Here is an 18,038-nt window from a genome sequence, read left to right as displayed (position 1 = left end):
AATAAAAACAAAAAACCCCAAACCAAAGAAATTCATTATTATTCCACAGATGTCTTCTGCCTGCAAGAGAAGGCGAGAATTTAAAGGGACAAAACTGTAGCTAGATTTTCTGTTAAAACACTTGGCAAATCTCAGCAAGGCTAAGATAATGTAGATGAGACTAGAGGAAACTGTGCAAATGAGTGCTGCTTACCTAAAAGCTGCGCTAGTCTTTCAGAGAGCATGTGGAGATGATGGAGCAATGGGCGTGTAAAGGCTCGATCCAGACAGCTTCAAATCTGTTGTTCTGAACCGATGAGGTTTGAGGTATGTGTTGGTGCTGATGGATAAGCCTGAAGAATTCTGAAAACTCAGGGAAGTTATGAGGTATTTTGTTTTCTTAATACCTCACCCTTCTGGAGGATGCTGCTCCCCAAATGCAAATAGTACTATTGCACTTGGAGTTTTTCTGTCTGTTCTCACTGCGTTTTGCAGTAGCCTTAAAATTCTCAGCAACCTTTTTGCCTCATTTTCTGTCTTCTCCACCATCCATACTGTTGCAGGTCTTCTTCAGGCCAAGTCACTGTTTGCAGATCCTTGTTGCAAAAAACAGCCTGTCCTGTCTCCCCCCCCCTTTTCTTTTTGCAGCTTTTTCTGTAGCAAATCTTCCGTAATTCATGTGGTTGCTGTTTATGATGCAAGTTCTTCGTGCAGAGAGCTCTGGTTTGTTTGAAAACACATACTGGGCTTCCACAGACTGTTAACATGTTGTGCTGAGCTCAGCACACCTAACTGGTGGAAGTGCTTGCTGGGCTGTCTTGGTGAATTTTTAGTTCGGGGATTATTTGAATTTGAAAGCTTATCAGACTCAGAATGTGCAATAAGACCACTGGCTGTAGGTTATGTTAGGTGATACCATTTATACTTTTTCCCTTGGCTCGTTGGTATTTTCTTCTTTATTCCCACACATCTCTTATCCCTTCTTTTATCTCATCACACAGTGGCTTTCCTCCATTTCCTTATGAGTTCAGGGGTTTTTTTTTTCTTATCTCTGTGGCTTTTCCCTGTAGTCAGCATTCAGTGTGTTTTTTCTGGAGCTGGATAGTCTGAAAGTATAAGATATTAAGAGAGTCTAATGAATGTAATCCCTGTGACTTTAGCTCTGTTGAGAGCAAATATGAAAGGCGGATGAAACCATAGGTTGATAGAGAAGTTTGATAAATTAAAAGATAGTGACATGCACCTGAGCCCACTGCACGGTGACACTTTCAAAACTACCATAGTCAGTCCCTATCTTTTGATCTTATTATTTGAGAATAGCAGTAGTGTGTAAGATCTTTTTCCTTTTGATCATTCCCTGGAGGCACTTTCGTCCCCAACTATCTGCTGCATATCCCTCTTCCGCAGCAGATGAGCGCTGCCTGCGTAGCGCTTGCCAGCTCTGCCAGACCTACGCGGGTTTGAGTAATTGCTGGCCACCATGTTCATTCTTGCTGTAGAAGACTGATGGGATTTCAGATCGCAGATGATGAAAGCCCAGTGTGGGAAACCCATTGTGCCACCTACTCTTATTTTGCTGTTCTCTCTTCTCCTTTGGGTGTGGCTCTGTGTGTTTTGTTTATGTTTTTTTCTTCCTCTGTGGATTCCTGTTTCTTTGCTGACATTTTCCACAACAGGAGTTTTGATTAATGCTGGCTGCACACTAGACCTTCTGAAATTCATTGCTTTATTCCCTCACTGCAGATCAATAAATACTTATGTTTTATTTCCAGTGCTTTCCCTTACATCACAGAAAAGTTCAGCGTTCCTCCTTGAATACCATTCTGTATTTAAGTTTGTATTATTTCAGCACATCAGCCTGCAGTTTATTTCTTTGGTACAGCCAGAGGCTGTGCGTTGTGTAGTTGTCTTCCTAAGTAGTCCTGCTGACTGCAATCTAATATGAGTGGAAGAGACAGAAGCAAGTCTTAAACGCTTTGAATTTCAGTCTGGTTGGCTGTGCAATGGATCTAACAAAAACTAGTTGTGGACTTTCTCAGGGATGTTTTTTCAGGCTTTAGAGTACCGTTGGCAACTCCTACACCAGCTCCTGTAAATATGTTGAGGTGAACGAACAAAAGGTTTGGACCTTGAGTCTCAGTCCTAAACTGAGGCCACCTTAAGGACAGAATTGGGCCTTACTCACAGGTGACTCCTCTTCCCCTTCTGTGGGGAAGTACTTAGTGCCTTTGGAAAGGCTGCAGGTTGTTTATTGTTCTTGACTCTTGCATCCGATTAGCATTGTTGGTGCGTATGTGGGGGGTGGCTCTGCAAAGGCAACGATTCACAAAATGAGAGTGCAATAGACTATTTTGAGTAATTTCACTGCGCATACAGGTAAATTACTTCACGCACAGTTCTGCCTTTGTTCTACATAATAGTAAGGCCAACATAAAATGCATTTGGTCCTTTTCAGTGTTGACGAATGTATGTTCCTTGTACAGCATGCTACAGCATTGTGTTTAAGACTCTTTCAGTCTGGTATCTTATTCACTTGCAAACTGAAGAGTTTTAAATATGGATATGTATGTTAGACCTGGAAGTGGTCCCATGCAAAATGTAATGAAGCTGAGTTGCTCTGACCTCTGAGCTCTAACATGTGTTTGTTTTGGCTCTCTCGCAAAAACCTGCAGTATACAAATTGGCACTTGTAAAATTGTTCAGATAAATCAAAATGGGTACAGGGAAAAAAGTTTCAAACTGTTTCTTTTGGGATCCTTTGCTATGCTATTTTTGATGTCTGTTTTCAGAGGAGTGTTTTTGTGGTAGCAGGCAGTTTGTTGCTTGAAGAAAGCTAAAATATTCTAGGAAGTCAGGCTAGCTGAATTTAGATCTTAAGTGGTGCCAAAACTAATATAGCCTGTAACTAAGTGAGAGTGACTTTGCACAGTAAATGTCAGTCACCCGCAGCTTTGTCTTACATTTTCATATGAGCCTTCAAAAAAGGAAAACACAAACAAAACCCCAGAAAACGTGGTAGCTGCTTACATCCAATCGAGTTATAGCGACAGTCTACTGCCTGGAGAGACTGCTCCTCATCCTCAGCGCATAGCGAGGGCTCTGCTGGAGCTGGGGGCTGGACAGATGGGGATGGACTTGTCAGAGCATGAAACGCCTCCGGCAGTGCGGGAGCTGGGCTGGCCTGGAGTGCCCTCTCTTGGCAGCTGCAGAAACCTCACATGCTGGTAAGGTCGGGGAAAGAGTCAGTCGGTTGTTTTAATTTTCCAGTGTGGTGGCCAGAGGTAAGCTGTATTGGTTATACTTCCAGATTTGCTTCCTAAGGACCTCTGCTAGCGAACTTCAGTGTGAATCTTTGGTGCCCATGGCAAGTTCGAATCCCTCACTTGAAGCTGTGGTGAAGTTACACGCTGCAGCAGCGTTGCCCGTATGACTGTTAACTCAGTGCTCCTGGGACTCTTAACATTTTAGCAGAGCTCAGGTTTTTAAGAGGCTTCATGCTGCTCCGAATCCAGGGATCCCAGAGGCAGCAACTGCAGTGGCCCCTGCTTGACTCTGCACTGCTAAATGAATCCAGAACAAATGAGGCTCTGAAAATAAGAAGAAAAATTTGACACCTGGACTCCAGGAAACGTTTGTGGATTTTGATGAGGAGCAGTAGGGGGGGAAGGGAAAACCTATGGTTCAGTGTAGTTAAATATATGGTGTGCTAAGTATGAATAAATTGTGACTATTTTACACAAGTTCATATACTCTATGGCTGGCTCGAGCACAAAGGAAAAGACAACAGCTACAACATACTAGTTCCTCAAAGGGTTACCTGGAGGCCAGCATCCTGCACTGCTGCTGGTGCATGGCAGTGGTCAGCTTTCATCGTTTATACGAGTGGTGAACTTTTTTAGATGTAATTCTTTTTTTAAAAAAGAATTTGTGTCAGTGCTTGTGAGTTAAGGACGTTTGTCTCCTGATAGCCTTACTTTGCGGTCCGATTCCTTTCCTTATTGTTCATAAATGATTCATTTGTGTAAAGGAATCCTTCAGTAAACTGAAGTTAAAAGTTCATCTTTAAATGTACCCAGGCAGTTCATGCCCATTTTAAGATGACCACATTGCATGGGGCTGTCCTGTGCACACTCCCTCTGCTGTAATGCAAGTCATGTAATAATTTCTTGAACTATTGAAGTTGAGTCACTTCTGTATTCCAGCCGAGTACCATTACAGCAACATCTTAGCTCTGAGTTTGGGGAGAGAGTTTCTTCCCAGCCTGTAAACAACATCCGAGTAAATGAACCTTTTGCTTTAAAGCAGACTGAAATCCAGTCCTGACTGTTAGTGACTAAAAATCACTATTATCTGGCTTAATGTGAGCCAAGTAAAATGAATCAAAAGTCTTAGGGTAGGTGTGCAGTAGGGGTTAATGCTGTTTAGTAACCTCATATGGCTCTAGCTGGTCTGTTAACATGGATGTGGCCCCAGAGTCCATCAGGGCACTGTGGGAGTGAAGTTGCCTTTTACAGTTAGTATAGAAGGTAAGAATCTGGTTTTTAGCCTGCTGCTAGCACTGCTTTCTGTTAAAAACAAGGCAGCAACCCACGCAGTCCAGTTGTAATCACTGTTTACAAGATGTGAATGTGAATTCAGTGTTTGCTGTCTTGTTTTAGCAGGTGTTTTTCTTTAGAGTGCATTTGGGGTTGAGTGTAAATCATAAGGCAAGGTTTCGAAAAAACATTGTTCCTTTTGTTTTGATGAGAAAAGCACGGTGCAATCCACAGTTACAATCACCCTCATGTTAAATTACAGAGAATATGTATTGATGATTATACCTTGAAATTCAGTAGGTCTTTGTCTTCACGTGTGGCTTTTGTTGCATTCCTCGTGGCAATCGCATTGCGATTCACGGTCACCGGTAACAAACACTCCAGGTTTTATATCACTGCTCACGTTACAGGCTTAGCCCTGTCACTGTGTAGTTTATATTGCTCTTCTCTTCCTGTACAATAGCTCCCTCTGCTTGAAAACAGCAGTGTAATTACAACCCCTGTTTTGTATTTGCCTGATCAATGGTTTTTAATATGGGCCCCTTTTTTAAGAAGATTTCTGCTGCTGCTCTTCAGGAAGCAATTCCAATACGCAGCTTATGCTCATGCATGTTGTGAAGCAGTGAGGGTAACCACAAACTTTACTGCATGGGAACTGCACAAGTTTGCAGGAACTCAGTGTTCATTTTCAGCATGAGGATCAGAGCTGGTTGGAACACTTTCAGCTAAATTATTTCTTACCAAAACATCATGATTTATTGAAGCCAAAAATGTTTTTATTTCAGTGAAAACTTAAGTTGAAGCAGGACTGTTTCTCATCAGAAATATGGTAGTTAGGCCACTGACCTTGAATATCTGCATAGAAGAAGCTAATGGTGAGATTCCCATGTCCTACTTAAGTGGTTCTGATCTGAAACCCAAAAAAGAGCAGCTTTGGATCAGACAGAGCAGGGATTTGAACCTGGTTCTCCCGCATTCTCAGCCAGCACCATAATTCATTGGGCCAGTCATTCACTCGCAAATTTTTGTCAGCTTATCTGCATCAGTAAGGATGAGTGCTGGTTTTGTTTTGTTCATTTTTTATCAATATAGCTAAGCCAGCAAAAGTCATACTATAAAAGCTGTTGCATCAGCAAAGGTGTAGTTTTGCTGAGAGAGCATTCACCCATTTAGGGAACCAGCATAAACCTTGCCTGCCATGGCAAGATGAGCCTGTGATAGGAAAACTTGCTGGTTTAGTTCTATTAGCAAAGCCTTCCTAATGTGAACGGTGCCTTACTTGCTTGAAAATGGCTGTCTCAACACAATCCTGGTTTTGCAAAGAAGTCCAAAAGGTTATTTTTTTATTTTGCATTGGAGCAAACTCAAAAATTAAGAGCATCACAAAAGTCTGTGTAAAAATGTATTTGTTCTGTGGTCAGCTGTCATGAGGATGGTTAGGCACATGGTTTGTTGGAAGGGGCAGGGCAGGGCTGACTCCCTACTCAAAGGGCAGCAATAACTTTACATTTTCAAAATTCAACATTCTTAAAGCAAAACATCTCTTTTTTTACATCTCGGAATCCTTTGGATTCTTCTTCTGGACCTCCTGCATTTGGGTTTGTTTTGTTTCTAAAAATTTCCAAAGTGTATGCAGAATGCGGGTAACCTGCTATTTGAAACAACTGAAATCCTTTCCCCTCGGCATTGTGTGAGGCAGGTTTGAGCATAAACAGTCGGACAGCCCAGGCATATTGGCACGGGCTCAGTAGGCAGAACACCATCGCACAGCAGAGGGAGGTTGCTGGGCGTGATTATCAAGACATGATACTCGCAAGGAAGCCTCTTCTGTACAATGCGGATACTCGGTGTTTGGGAAGATTATGAAATGGCAGGATTAAGCAGTAGAACAGGAGAGAATTATTACTAATATGTGTTTACTTCAATTCAGCTTCAGCATGGCTCTTCCTGCCGAACTCTTAATTTCAGCCATTTACAGAGATTACATTCATTGCCTCATATATTTGCACATACCTTAAAAAAGCCCCCATCGTGTTCCCTTGGAAAGCAATGTATAGTCATATAAAAATAAAGAGTTAAAAAAGCATTCCTGTTTTCAAATTAACACTGAGGTGCTGAATTCATGGTGGTCTTTGTGATTTGAATTTTGCCTTTTTTTTTTTTTTTTATTATTCCTCCCATGCCCTGAATAAGATGCAAGTCCTGAGGGAAAAATAATACATGATTATGCATTTGAAGACCCAGTGCATACAAGGAGCGTTTCTGAACTTTATGAGCCCTTAGCAAGGGGGAGAAAGGCTAATTCTAATCTTAAAAAAAAAAAAACAAGGAAACAAAAAAAACCCCATAAATTTGTTTTGTGTATCTTTCTGCCACTGTATAATTACTTATGATCATTTTATTGGATTGAGGATTAATTTTTAAATGGCAGAATGTGTGATAGTAATGGTACATGGCACAACACAAAGGCTAATGCTGGAAAAAAAATTAAGTGAATATCTTTGCATCAGCTTATAGCCTCTCCAATGTGTATAATATTTTCTATTTCACATTCCTCTGTGTACACCTGTGTTCCCTGTCTTTAGTAATAATCTTAGTTACTCTTCTGTTGGTGTCCCCTGTATTGTCTGTTAAGGAGGCTTCATGGGTGAAGAAAATGTCTTTTACGAGTTGTCATGCAGATTTGACAAAGCAGGAACACTGCAGTAATATAGCAAAGGTATATTGCTATTTCTTGAATGTTTTGGGTTTGATTTTTAATTTTAACTTGATATTTTTAATTAGATTTCTAATCTTGGAATGATTTAACATTAATTTTGCTGCTATGAAGCTCTTAAATGGCATGCAGAATGCTTATTTTATGTAACATTAGCACGTAACAGGCTGCATGGAGGCTTGTGGAAGAGTGCCAGTGTTGTTTTTCTATTTGCAGGTTGGCCTGGCCGTTTCTGTGTATGTAAGAGGGCAGGCAGGGTATCAGTCAGCTTTCGGATCTTAAAATTTCTTAATAGATTAGGCAAGTGACGGAATATCTTCCTACTGCAAACCTTTCATTTTGTAAACTGTAAGCCTTGGCAGTATTAGTAGACAGTCCTTTTGAAGGTCTCAGCAAGCTTCAGTTCTGTAGCATTAGATGATGAATGTGCTTAAGTGTTCTTTACATACTCAAAATAAACATCAGCTTCTGGGGGATTTGACTTTTTTGGGTTTTTTTTTCTTTTTTTTTTTTCCCCAGGATCCCTTAGATCCAACAAGAACAGCCATTGTGATCAGCTCTTTGGTGGCAGGCGGAGTAGCTGAACGTGGGGGCAAGCTTTTACCCGGTGACCGCTTGATGTTTGTAAATCAGACATATTTGGACAGTGCCACTTTAGCAGAGGCGGTGGAAGTGTTGAAATCTGTACCTCCGGGTAAAGTTTCCCTTGGAATCTGCAAGCCTTTGGTGGTAAGGACTGATTTATTTATTTTTTTTCCATTTGATTCTGTGACATGTGTCGATTGGGTTGCTGTTGGGGGAAGAAATTCAGGGTAGACGTATGTATGCGTGTGGAAGGTGACTAAGTTGCTATGCACATACCTTGACATGTCCAGAAATTTTGGCTAGCTGGCAAATGGGCAGCTCAATATCCAAAAGGTCTGACTGGAAGACCAGCAAGTTTCTCCTGAAAGAACATCCAGATGGAATCCAAACACATGTCTGGGCAAACCTCTGCACCCCGGCCCTATGCATAGGTGTAAGATGGTTTGAGCAATTCAGCAAATCAGTTAAATATGTGCTGAAGTTCATTTCACTTTAAGACACTGCTAAGTGCTTGCTTGAGCTCCACTGACATCAAAGAAACTTAATCTGTTTGAAGTCAAGACTGTAAATTCAAGTAGAATTTCCTTTTTCTAGAATCAGGGCTTTGGAACAGACAGTAGTTTACTTGAGAACACTGCAGTATTGTTCATCAAGGGCACCCAGGCAAAATTAATTAAAGCACCATCTAATAGAAAGTGCTTGTAATTCAAAGTGGTAGAGGAGTGGTGAAATAGGAATGTAGGAAGGCTGTTAAAGATATTCTTTCCTTTTTGAAAAAGGGATATTTCATTGTTCATATCCTTGTATTTGTTGTTCTTATGCATCTCTATTTTTTACTCTATCTGTACTAACATCTTAAGAATAAAAGCTGTTGTCTTCATCTTCTCCATTTATGATTTCCCTTTTTTAGAATTCTGTCACCTTTCTAATGGCTAGTTTTTCCTCTCCCTTTTAGTTTACTGAAAAATATGGGAAATTTTGCTTATTTTCCTAACATCATTTTGATTGCCTTTCTTAGGGAGAAAGCAAAGAGGAGGAGAATATGCACAGTGTCGATTCCAGCAACATTAAAACCAGCCCTGGATCTGCAGAAGCAATAGATAATATTAATTTCTCCCTGATACTTGAAGCACCACAGGTATTTCATTACTATTTTGGTTCAGCTTAAGTTTATACAGACAGGAAATTGTGTTTTAAAGTGAAGAAAGTGGCATGTCCTTCACATAAGACTTAAGTGTCAGATGGACTTCAGGCTGGATTCCCTCTGTAAAAGACTCCAATAGTTAACTGTATGCTAATTGTATTGTGAACACTAAGCATATGCATAGCACTTACCAATGCAGTTCCCAGACTGTCGTATCAAATTTACTATGCCATTAAAATACCTTGGGTTACCTTGGATATGAAATAGGAATGCTACGTTATTAGTAATCGTAAGTAGTTTGTTCACCTTTGAGGAGGAAGTAAGGTATGGAAGCAGAACACTTTTTATTATAATGAAGCAAAACAAAAAAAAAGGAGTCTAATGTATAAGGCAAACTTGAAATTTATTCTTCTTCATAGACTTCTTGCGTGTCTTGAGTTACTTCTTTGCTCTCTTCCTCAATTTTTCTTATTTTCTGAGAAATAATTCTGTTTATTATGGGAGGATGAGGCACTAAAGATAGTCAGAAATTCAGATACCAGGATGGTAGGCAATAATATTGCAATACTGACCTGTGTAGGGTGACAGAGATGTGAGTATTTTCAAATTTTCATCTGTTCTCAAATGCCTTGCCAAATTTTTATTAATTTACCTTGGTAAAAGCATTCTTTTTAGATCAGAAAAGACAATACGTAAAGGATCATCCAGAACTGCAACACAGTAATAAAAATAAATTCTAGATTTTCTTGTTGCTAAATATGTATACTTGACTCTGGATACAAACATATCTTTAATGCTGAAATGGCATATTAGAACCACCAAAAGGAGCAGTATTACAGGGAAGATGTAGGTATACTATGGAGAAATTAGCTTGGACGTGATATTTACTGATTTTCATGATGTAAAATGAAGGTGGTTGTTTTCCAGATGCATAGGAAGGGTTCCTGGCAGAGCAATTAGTTCTCTGCCAGCTCAGATTATTTATTTGCTTCCTAAATAAAACTAATATTAGTAAGTATTTTTAAATAAAGTATTTTATCTTAAAGTCCTGCTGAATATAGAAACTGGAATGATCAATTTGCACAGAATAAATGCAGAGATATTTGCTTGTATTTTGTTTTACCTTATGTATGACAGCACTGATAGTAGCTTAGAGCTTAGTAAAAAATTTCTATCCATTTATTATCCTACCTGCCCATATAAGAGCCAAGTGTAGTGTGTCATGATGGCTTCCACTCCTATGCACTAGCATAGTGCTGACAAAGCTGACTTTAAAAAAAAAAAAAAAAAAAAAAAAACCACAAAAAAACCTTGAAGATTTTATATGCTACAACAGTAGACTTTACTGTCATGTTTGCAGTATTCCCTATTCCATTGGTAGCGTCTGCTACTGCAGTGCAGCAGTCTGTGATTATACATACCTAAGTGCTGTATCAGGGGGTGGTAATACAAATCGCTGGGTGGTTCTGAGCTAAGTCAACTGTTTTACAAAACGGTGAAGTTGGTGCCTCTTACAGAAGTGTTTGGAGAATGATGCTGCAGAAGCAAAGTGAAATGAAATGAAGTAAAGATGGAGAGAATTAGAATCTCTTCAGACTGGGTATTTTTTGAGATTGAGGTACACAGATCAAGTAGATTAAAGGAACATTTAATGCTTATTAAAAAGTGCTAATTTCTAGATTGCTCATGTTCTGCTTTTGTGCCAGCTAGTATTATTGCCTTGTTTCCTTATGCTCTTGCCTGTCTCTTGTTTTTTCTCTTGCCTCTCATTTGAACTATGCAAACATTTTTGGCAGAGTCTGGGTTTTTTTTCTTCTGCATTTGTACCAACCTAACAAAATAGGATTCTGACAGTAAAGGTCAGAAATAATGAAGTACCTTGGGGAATCTGGGAAGGGGTGGGAAGCAGAAGGAAAAACATTTTGATTGAGGACCCCTGAATCTGTAGGTTGGTTTCGAGTTTGGGCATACATACTTGATGGCCTGAAGAAAAGAGAGGAAAAGCTTTCTGGTAGCGGTGCAAGGTATAAAATTTCAGAGATGCCTCTGCAGACTCACCCCATGAGCACCCTGTTCACTTTGGGAGAAGCATTGAGCTTGGAAACTGGGGAGGCACACAACAAATCCTAGAAAAAGAACCACTGAGTAAGATCTTTGAGAATGGTTTTTAATACCTTTTCTTTAGGTTTTGTTGCTTGGGTTTTTTCGATTGTTGCTCTGTGGTTTGAATTCAGTAGAAAGTTGAACACTTTTCTATTTAAAACATAAGGGTATCAGATAATGAACAATTACTTTTTTTTTTTTTTTTTTTTTTTTTTCTCTGAGGATGTGGGTCATCCATTTCCCCTCTCCCCCAGGTTAAAATATTGTATGGAGTACCCAAGGGAGGGACAAAGGAGTGTGGCTTTTGGGTTTGGTTTTGTGGTTTGGTTTTGTTTTGGTTTGGTTTGGTTTTTTTTATGGCTGATACTGTTGTATAAGCAAGCTCAGGTTGTTTTTTGTTTAGCTGATGGTATTGTAAGAGATGTACATGCATTCATAAAGCGATAGCAGATATTTCTGGAGCACAGAGACACTTTGGCTGGATTTATATATACTTTTTCTTGTAGGTTTCTTAGTGTTATTTAATAGTTCTCATTCCCTAACTTCTGTCCAGATTGGTTATTCTTATTGGCTGAAGCAATATCTAAGCTGTACATCTTAAATTTCTTTATTTTTAAAGAAAATAATGGCAATGTCTACTTTTGGTGTTAAAATCATTAAGTCAGAGAGTGTATTTTCTGCAAAGGGTGGAAGATTTTCACTTTAAAAATCAGAATGTACTTTTAATGTGGACCTAACATAAAACATAGTTTTAAAAGAGTTAGCAAGAAACATAATGTAAAATCTATATTTCTGTAATGTTTTCTGCAGGGTTTCAGAGATGAAACACCTTTTAAAGAAGAACTTGTTGATGAACCAAGTTTGGACTTGGGAAGGTCGTTTCAGCTTTCTCAGAACAACAGTGAGTATGAGAAGGAGTCCTGGGAGATGCATGAATTTCTGAAACCCAGAACAGAAGAAACAGATGAAGAACACGAAATGTTGGTGGATGATGAATATGAAGATTCAGACTTCTTGAAATATAATGCATCACATGGACAGAAGGCTACTTCAGAGAGGAACCTCGATACAGAACGATGGGCAAAGCAACTTGACACTACTGAAATACAAGACTTAAGGTCCAGTGTTAACTTAAGTCCAAAACAGTCCCTGGAATATCCATTCAATAAAAATCAAATGGTAAGGAATGCTGTGTTGGTCTCGGTGCTGTACCCTGACCATGGGACCCATACTTCAAGGCATATTCCAGACCTGAACTCTGTAAGGAGTCTTTCTAGAGTTTTAATTACTAGATGAGATCTGGGTACCTCTAACAGACACAGATCTATCCTTTTGTACATTTTGGAAGGTTCTTTTGCTTACTTAGTGTTTGTATATTTAACTGCTCAAATAAGACATGTGCTGTGGTTGGTGTATTTACAGGCATCCTATACTTGTATTGTCTTTCCTTCCCATCCCTGACTTGTGAGCTCAATACTTTTTTGCAAGCTGTACTAATGTGGTGCATGTCAGTAGAAGCAGAATGTCACTTGGTAGTTTTAATAGTCCAGGAGCTTCAGCAATGTCAGTGAAAGGAGCTCCCTCTTTTCCTCATTATTTTTAATCCAAATCCGTTCCTTGAGCCAGATGATAGTGCAGTTGAGCGAAAAATGATATGGCAGAAGCAATTGTAACAAGCATACTGGTGGATGAAGGACTAGGAGGAGACATCTCCAGGTAAATTGCAAAACTCTTATTTATAGGTCCTCCTCAGGTATCATGAGAATTATTTTTTTTCTGAGTCTTTGTTCATTCACTTGCAAAACAAAAAAATGATAATATCAGGCTTCCATGCACCAGCTTCCAAGTTGTATGCAAAAATATGAAAAAAATGAAGTGGAAAAGGATTTAATATCACAGCCACCGATAACTTCAGGTTTTGTTTGGCTTGTCCCTTTATGCACTCTGTACATAAACAGGCTAAAATGCAGCTTCTAGTGACAGTTTTATACCAGAGTGCACAATATTAAACATATACATTTGCTGCCCAAAACCAGCAAAGGAGCCAGAGTAAAGAACTTCTTGTCTGGATTACAGGCAAGTAGAAAGATAGAGTTGCTTTATGTTGTAATTGCACATAACATTTTTCATGCCTCTTCTTAATATAGAGCATAAATGAGAAGTTAGTATTTCATAGTTTTCTGAATAAATATAATTGTAGTTGAGAAAATGTGAATGTTTGTGTAAAAATCAATGTTTATGTCAAATACCTCTGTGCAAGTTGATACCGTTGCTTTCTAACTTTAATTACTTTTTTCCTTGTCTGTGAAGTGTGAAGAAAATGGTAGTACAAGTTCAGTATTTTCTGGAACCACAGTACACAGTGGCTACCAAAAAGACATATTTGATACTGAAACTACCCAGTCAGGAGCAGAAAACAAGATGGATTTAGGTTCGTAAGAAGTTTTTTTCTTTTATCTTAAAATTTCATATTTACAAATTAAATTTTATACTAAAACAAATTCTTTTAAATGATAAAATATTCAAATGAAGACTTCTGGAGTCTCAAGACAGTCTGCCCTTAAATAGGTTTCAGCTTCATGATCTTGCTTCATCCTCTAAATCTTTACCTACTGTTGTCACAAGGGATATTGAAAGCAGCTGCAGCTTTGTCCTGCCTAGGGAGAATCATTTCTTCTGTGTAGCTGATGTCCACAGTAGGACTCACTGCATAAGTAAATAGCTCATGCCTGTAATTTCTGTCAGGAATTTGTCTTGGTCACATTTGATTGCCGATTTTACAGATTATTGCACTTCAGAAAAAAAAAAAAAAAAAAAGTGACAGGTTCTGGAGGTAACTTTACCACAACCACAGTTTGCAAGTGAACTGTATGGTAGGTAATTTCCCCATACCTTGGTTTTGTAATCTGTGCTCAGAAGCAGAGTTTCTCCTTATCAGATGGCCATTCTAACCAATGGATGGTTAGAATTTGGTACATCATCAGGGAAATAAATATATCAGCCTGCCTGAGATAGCAATCTCTGGTCAGGAGAAAGGAGGTTGGGTTGTTTCTTTTCTTTATCACCTACATCTTGTACAGCAGACACTGTGTAAGCTACAGTGGCAGCCTGATGAGTCTTGTTAGGAGCTCTGGTTATTCGATTAATGTTGATGCTTATGTCACCAAAATTACATCAGTCTTCCCCAGCATGCTGGTGTTCCGTGCTGTGGAGCAGGGCTTTGCACTGCTCTCCTCACATAAAGAATGGATTCACTATTTTTAATCGTGTGTTCTTGTGAGGAGTGTCTGGCCCATAAGTTGTAGCTGAGCATGTCTCGGCTCCACTAAGATTTGGCATTTCCTGTTACTGCCTGACTGCATGTACATCTGAAGCAGGGGGCTATAAAAAAGCATTTAGTGTGGTTTCCTTCAAAACCAAATATTCTGTATCTCTAAGCCTCTTGATCATCACACAGCATCCACATTTGGAACATGGTGAGCTAAGGGGTTTATTTCCAAGGGTGATAACTGGTAGACACAGGGACAGAGGAAGCCAAAGTTCACATCTATAACTTTTCTTCTTCAGGTCCAAAGCTTCAGATTGACTCTAAAGAACCCGGGCTTGCTGTTGATCTGGAAGCTACTGAAAAGCAAGAATTAAAAGGGGAGGATTCTGTTTTTTCCAAGAAGCTGGAATCTGGGAGAGTAACCACCTTAGCTCAGCCTACAACAGTGTTGTGCAGGTACAGAGAAAGATTTCCATTTTTGGAAGATTTTCAATTAAAGATCTTAACTGTCTTCTTGCTTAGCTGACTAATCATCAGAAGCTTCGTGAAGCAGTAAGATACACATGGATGGCCACTTCTATGACTTTTGTCCAAGGAGCTGAATTTTGCTTTACAACCTCACTGAATGTTTACTTCCCATGTTTCCTCCCCCAAATACTGGGACAGAAAAGTGTGAATGGCTCTGCCACCTACTTCACCTGCTCCACCATGAGGGGAGTATGGATGTGTCCTGGAAGAGAGGGACGTAGCCTTGACCAGCAGCATTGGTCATTACTACTTAAGGAGCTCTCCCTTTAGTTCCTTACCTTAGCTCTGTCCTCTTGGTTTTCCATTGCCTTTGTTCTTCCTTCTGGGAAGAGCAGATCAGCCACAGCTCTCAGGCCCGTGCAGGAAATTTTAGTCTTGGCAGTGGTGCTGAGAAACCTTGAGCTGGCACTGGTTGTAGACATTTGCCACATCTGTCAAGTGTCCCATTCTTTCCCCACCAGTTTTGGGTGAGTGGGTAGTTAGTTGGATCTGTTTTTTGGGACCTGTTGATTGAAATCCTCAGTACTTCCCTAATTCATCCATAATCTTCCCTCAGAGGGAACTCAGCTCAACAATAAGGTGAGGGGTTTATTTCTCCAGCACAACATTCTACTTCCTATCTGCAGTTTAAGAGTAGCATTTACAGCTCTCGGGATCTACAGAAAATGTGTGCAAGGATGTATTGTTTCAACCTTTCTGTGGGGACCTGCAATTCCATGCTTCCTTTCCTATTCTGTGAATAGGTGAGTCACGTATAGTATAAAAGTTTAATTAACACCCTTTTCTGGGGTGTTTAATGGAACACACCGGATCTCTTCTCCCACTTTGCATCATGATCTGCTTTCTGGTCAGCTAGACTGGTTTTATCATGTTTATATCCCTCTTTAAGAATCACAGCATATTTATCAGAAAGTAAACGTTAATTGCTTAAATAGTCATTTTGAATGAGTTAATGCAGTGCAGATTTGTATATCACCCAGCAGCTTATAAATTTGGTCTGCCCATCATGTTTATTTCTGGAGCATTCCTTAAGTACATTTAAACCTAAATACAAAAATTCCTGTCTAGTCTGTTGACTCTGCACATTTGGTTTAAACTGGACAGTGTGAGAAGGCGTTGCTGTCTCACCGCCAGATACAAAATATGTAAGGAATTGCGACCTGGCATGGGTGATGCTTTTTAAATTTTTTATTCCTCTCCTCGTTCTGCCCCCAATTAGTGAATTACCTGAGAGAGAAGAAGGAGAAGGAGAAGAAACTCCAAACTTCAGCCACTGGGGACCACCACGGACGTATGTTCATATAATGACATTATTTCTTCCCATTTACCTTATGTCAATTAGTTCTTGTGGTTGTTTTTTCCTCCCCTCCCCTGCCAATAACTTTAAGGTACTTGTGTACCTTGGGCTTTCTTAGATACAGTGAATTTTTAACAGATGTTCAACAGAATTATGCCTTCTATTTATACAGCTGACTTGGGAAAGCTTGGCGGGTTTACGTTGTGGATGACCTACAGGTTCTTGCTCATTTAATAACTATTAGGTGTGAACAATGCTCATAGTGCTGCTGTCTCCTTTTCCATGGGTTCTCTGCTAAACTTAATGGCAGAGTTCCAAATTGCCAAGCCAAGTTTTAGCCACATCCTTGTTGTATTGTTAACATTTTTAGGTGAATTGCTTTTATGGTCCGAAGTAAAATAAGATCAGAACGTTTCTGCTTAAGTTGATGAATATACATCTGATACACCGAAGTCAGCGTTCAGAAAGTTGTATGAAACACTATTATTTGTCTAGCATGCCACTTGCAGTGTTTGCCATTTCCAGATAATTTGCTCGAACTAGAAGAGCATGAGTGTTTACTTGAAGACCTGCCTGTTTTATCCTGACTTTCTCTGAAATAAAAGTCTATGCCCAGTGGGCATGAGTTGGCAGCAGAGTTTTCTTCTTTTTGTGGTGTAAGACCTGCTCAGGGTAAAAAGCCAACTCTTGAGAGCATTCTTGGGCTTCTAACTTTATCCTCTTACTCTATTAAATCTTCTTGAAAGACCAGAAGCTTACATTTATTTAAGGCTTTGCATTTATAGTTTAAAAAAAACTGTTTCAAGCTGTTAAACTACCACATGTATTTTTTCAGTGTTGAGATCTTTAGAGACCCTCACGTGTCTCTTGGAATCAGTATTGTTGGTGGACAAACTATCATAAAGCGCCTGAAGAATGGAGAAGAACTTAAAGGGATCTTTATCAAACAAGTTTTGGAAGACAGCCCAGCAGGAAGAACAAGGGCTTTAAAAACTGGAGATAAAATACTTGAGGTAAATGCAGATAAACCTACCTTTTCATTCTAAGAAATAAAGATTGACTCAAACAGCTTGGGGAGGAGAGAGGAACAAAATACTGCCACCAATTCATCAAGTATTGATGACACTGTGTTTTGAAAACCAAAAGAAACCCCTGGTGTCATCTTTTCTTTTTTTAAGGTCTCACTATGGAACTCTTTTAACATTGTCCTCTGTATTTAAGAAAAGATAGGTCCTGGTATCTGATGGGAAATGAAAAACATGAGAGTGCCTTATAAGTTATAGCATACCTTTTATAAGCATAAGTTATAATGTATAGAACAGGCTCTTCATACTGAAATTTGGTTTGTTATTTTGTGTGTGTTAATTTGGAATAGTTAACAGTCTGATTAACTACTATTTGCAAGAAGTCCTTGATGCTGGCAGGTGCCATAGGGGGAAAGCCATTCCTGGCTCTCATCTCTGTCTCTGTATTGACTTTTTACTCATTTTTCTTCAAAGGAATGCTACTGAATCTGGATTCCCATGCTGATAGTGCTGTTCTTGTATATGTTTTAGGGTTGTGTGTGAAGTTTTGAAAAATTGTTTCAAATCAGGTTTAGTTCACAAACAGGTTAAATCTGAAAGAGTTGCATTATACCTACCGTCATATCTAGCATTCTCTGTCAATCTTATTCCTTATGTTTTTAGCTAGAAGAATTGCTTTGGGAAACATATGGCTGTCTTTTAATTATGAATACTAAGTAATACAATTTTTCCTAAACCATCTCGGAAATATACTTCAAAAATAATTTCTCTTGACTGCTTTTGGTACATTCCTCAGATATGCTAAATCTTCTGCAAATGTATGTGATCTCTTGTAACGACTATGTGCCAAAAATCAAG

General features: G+C 39.2%; 1 protein-coding gene across 1 annotated transcript in view; it reads left to right on the top strand.

Annotated features, from left to right (window-relative positions):
- Positions 1–18,038, top strand: part of PATJ (PATJ crumbs cell polarity complex component) — a 155,816-nt gene that overhangs the window by 45,080 nt on the left and 92,698 nt on the right. Inside the window, exons 19-25 of the mRNA XM_074906085.1 lie at positions 7,750–7,956; positions 8,834–8,953; positions 11,873–12,241; positions 13,373–13,493; positions 14,630–14,786; positions 16,078–16,149; positions 16,991–17,168. Coding sequence (XP_074762186.1) covers positions 7,750–7,956; positions 8,834–8,953; positions 11,873–12,241; positions 13,373–13,493; positions 14,630–14,786; positions 16,078–16,149; positions 16,991–17,168 — 1,224 coding nt within the window. The remainder of the gene's footprint in view (positions 1–7,749; positions 7,957–8,833; positions 8,954–11,872; positions 12,242–13,372; positions 13,494–14,629; positions 14,787–16,077; positions 16,150–16,990; positions 17,169–18,038) is intronic.

Source organism: Athene noctua, chromosome 5 (genome assembly GCF_965140245.1).
Source record: "Athene noctua chromosome 5, bAthNoc1.hap1.1, whole genome shotgun sequence".
NCBI classification, from domain to species: domain Eukaryota; kingdom Metazoa; phylum Chordata; class Aves; order Strigiformes; family Strigidae; genus Athene; species Athene noctua.
The sequence above is the reverse complement of the archived record's forward strand: the minus strand, read 5'-3'. Positions and strand labels throughout refer to the sequence as shown.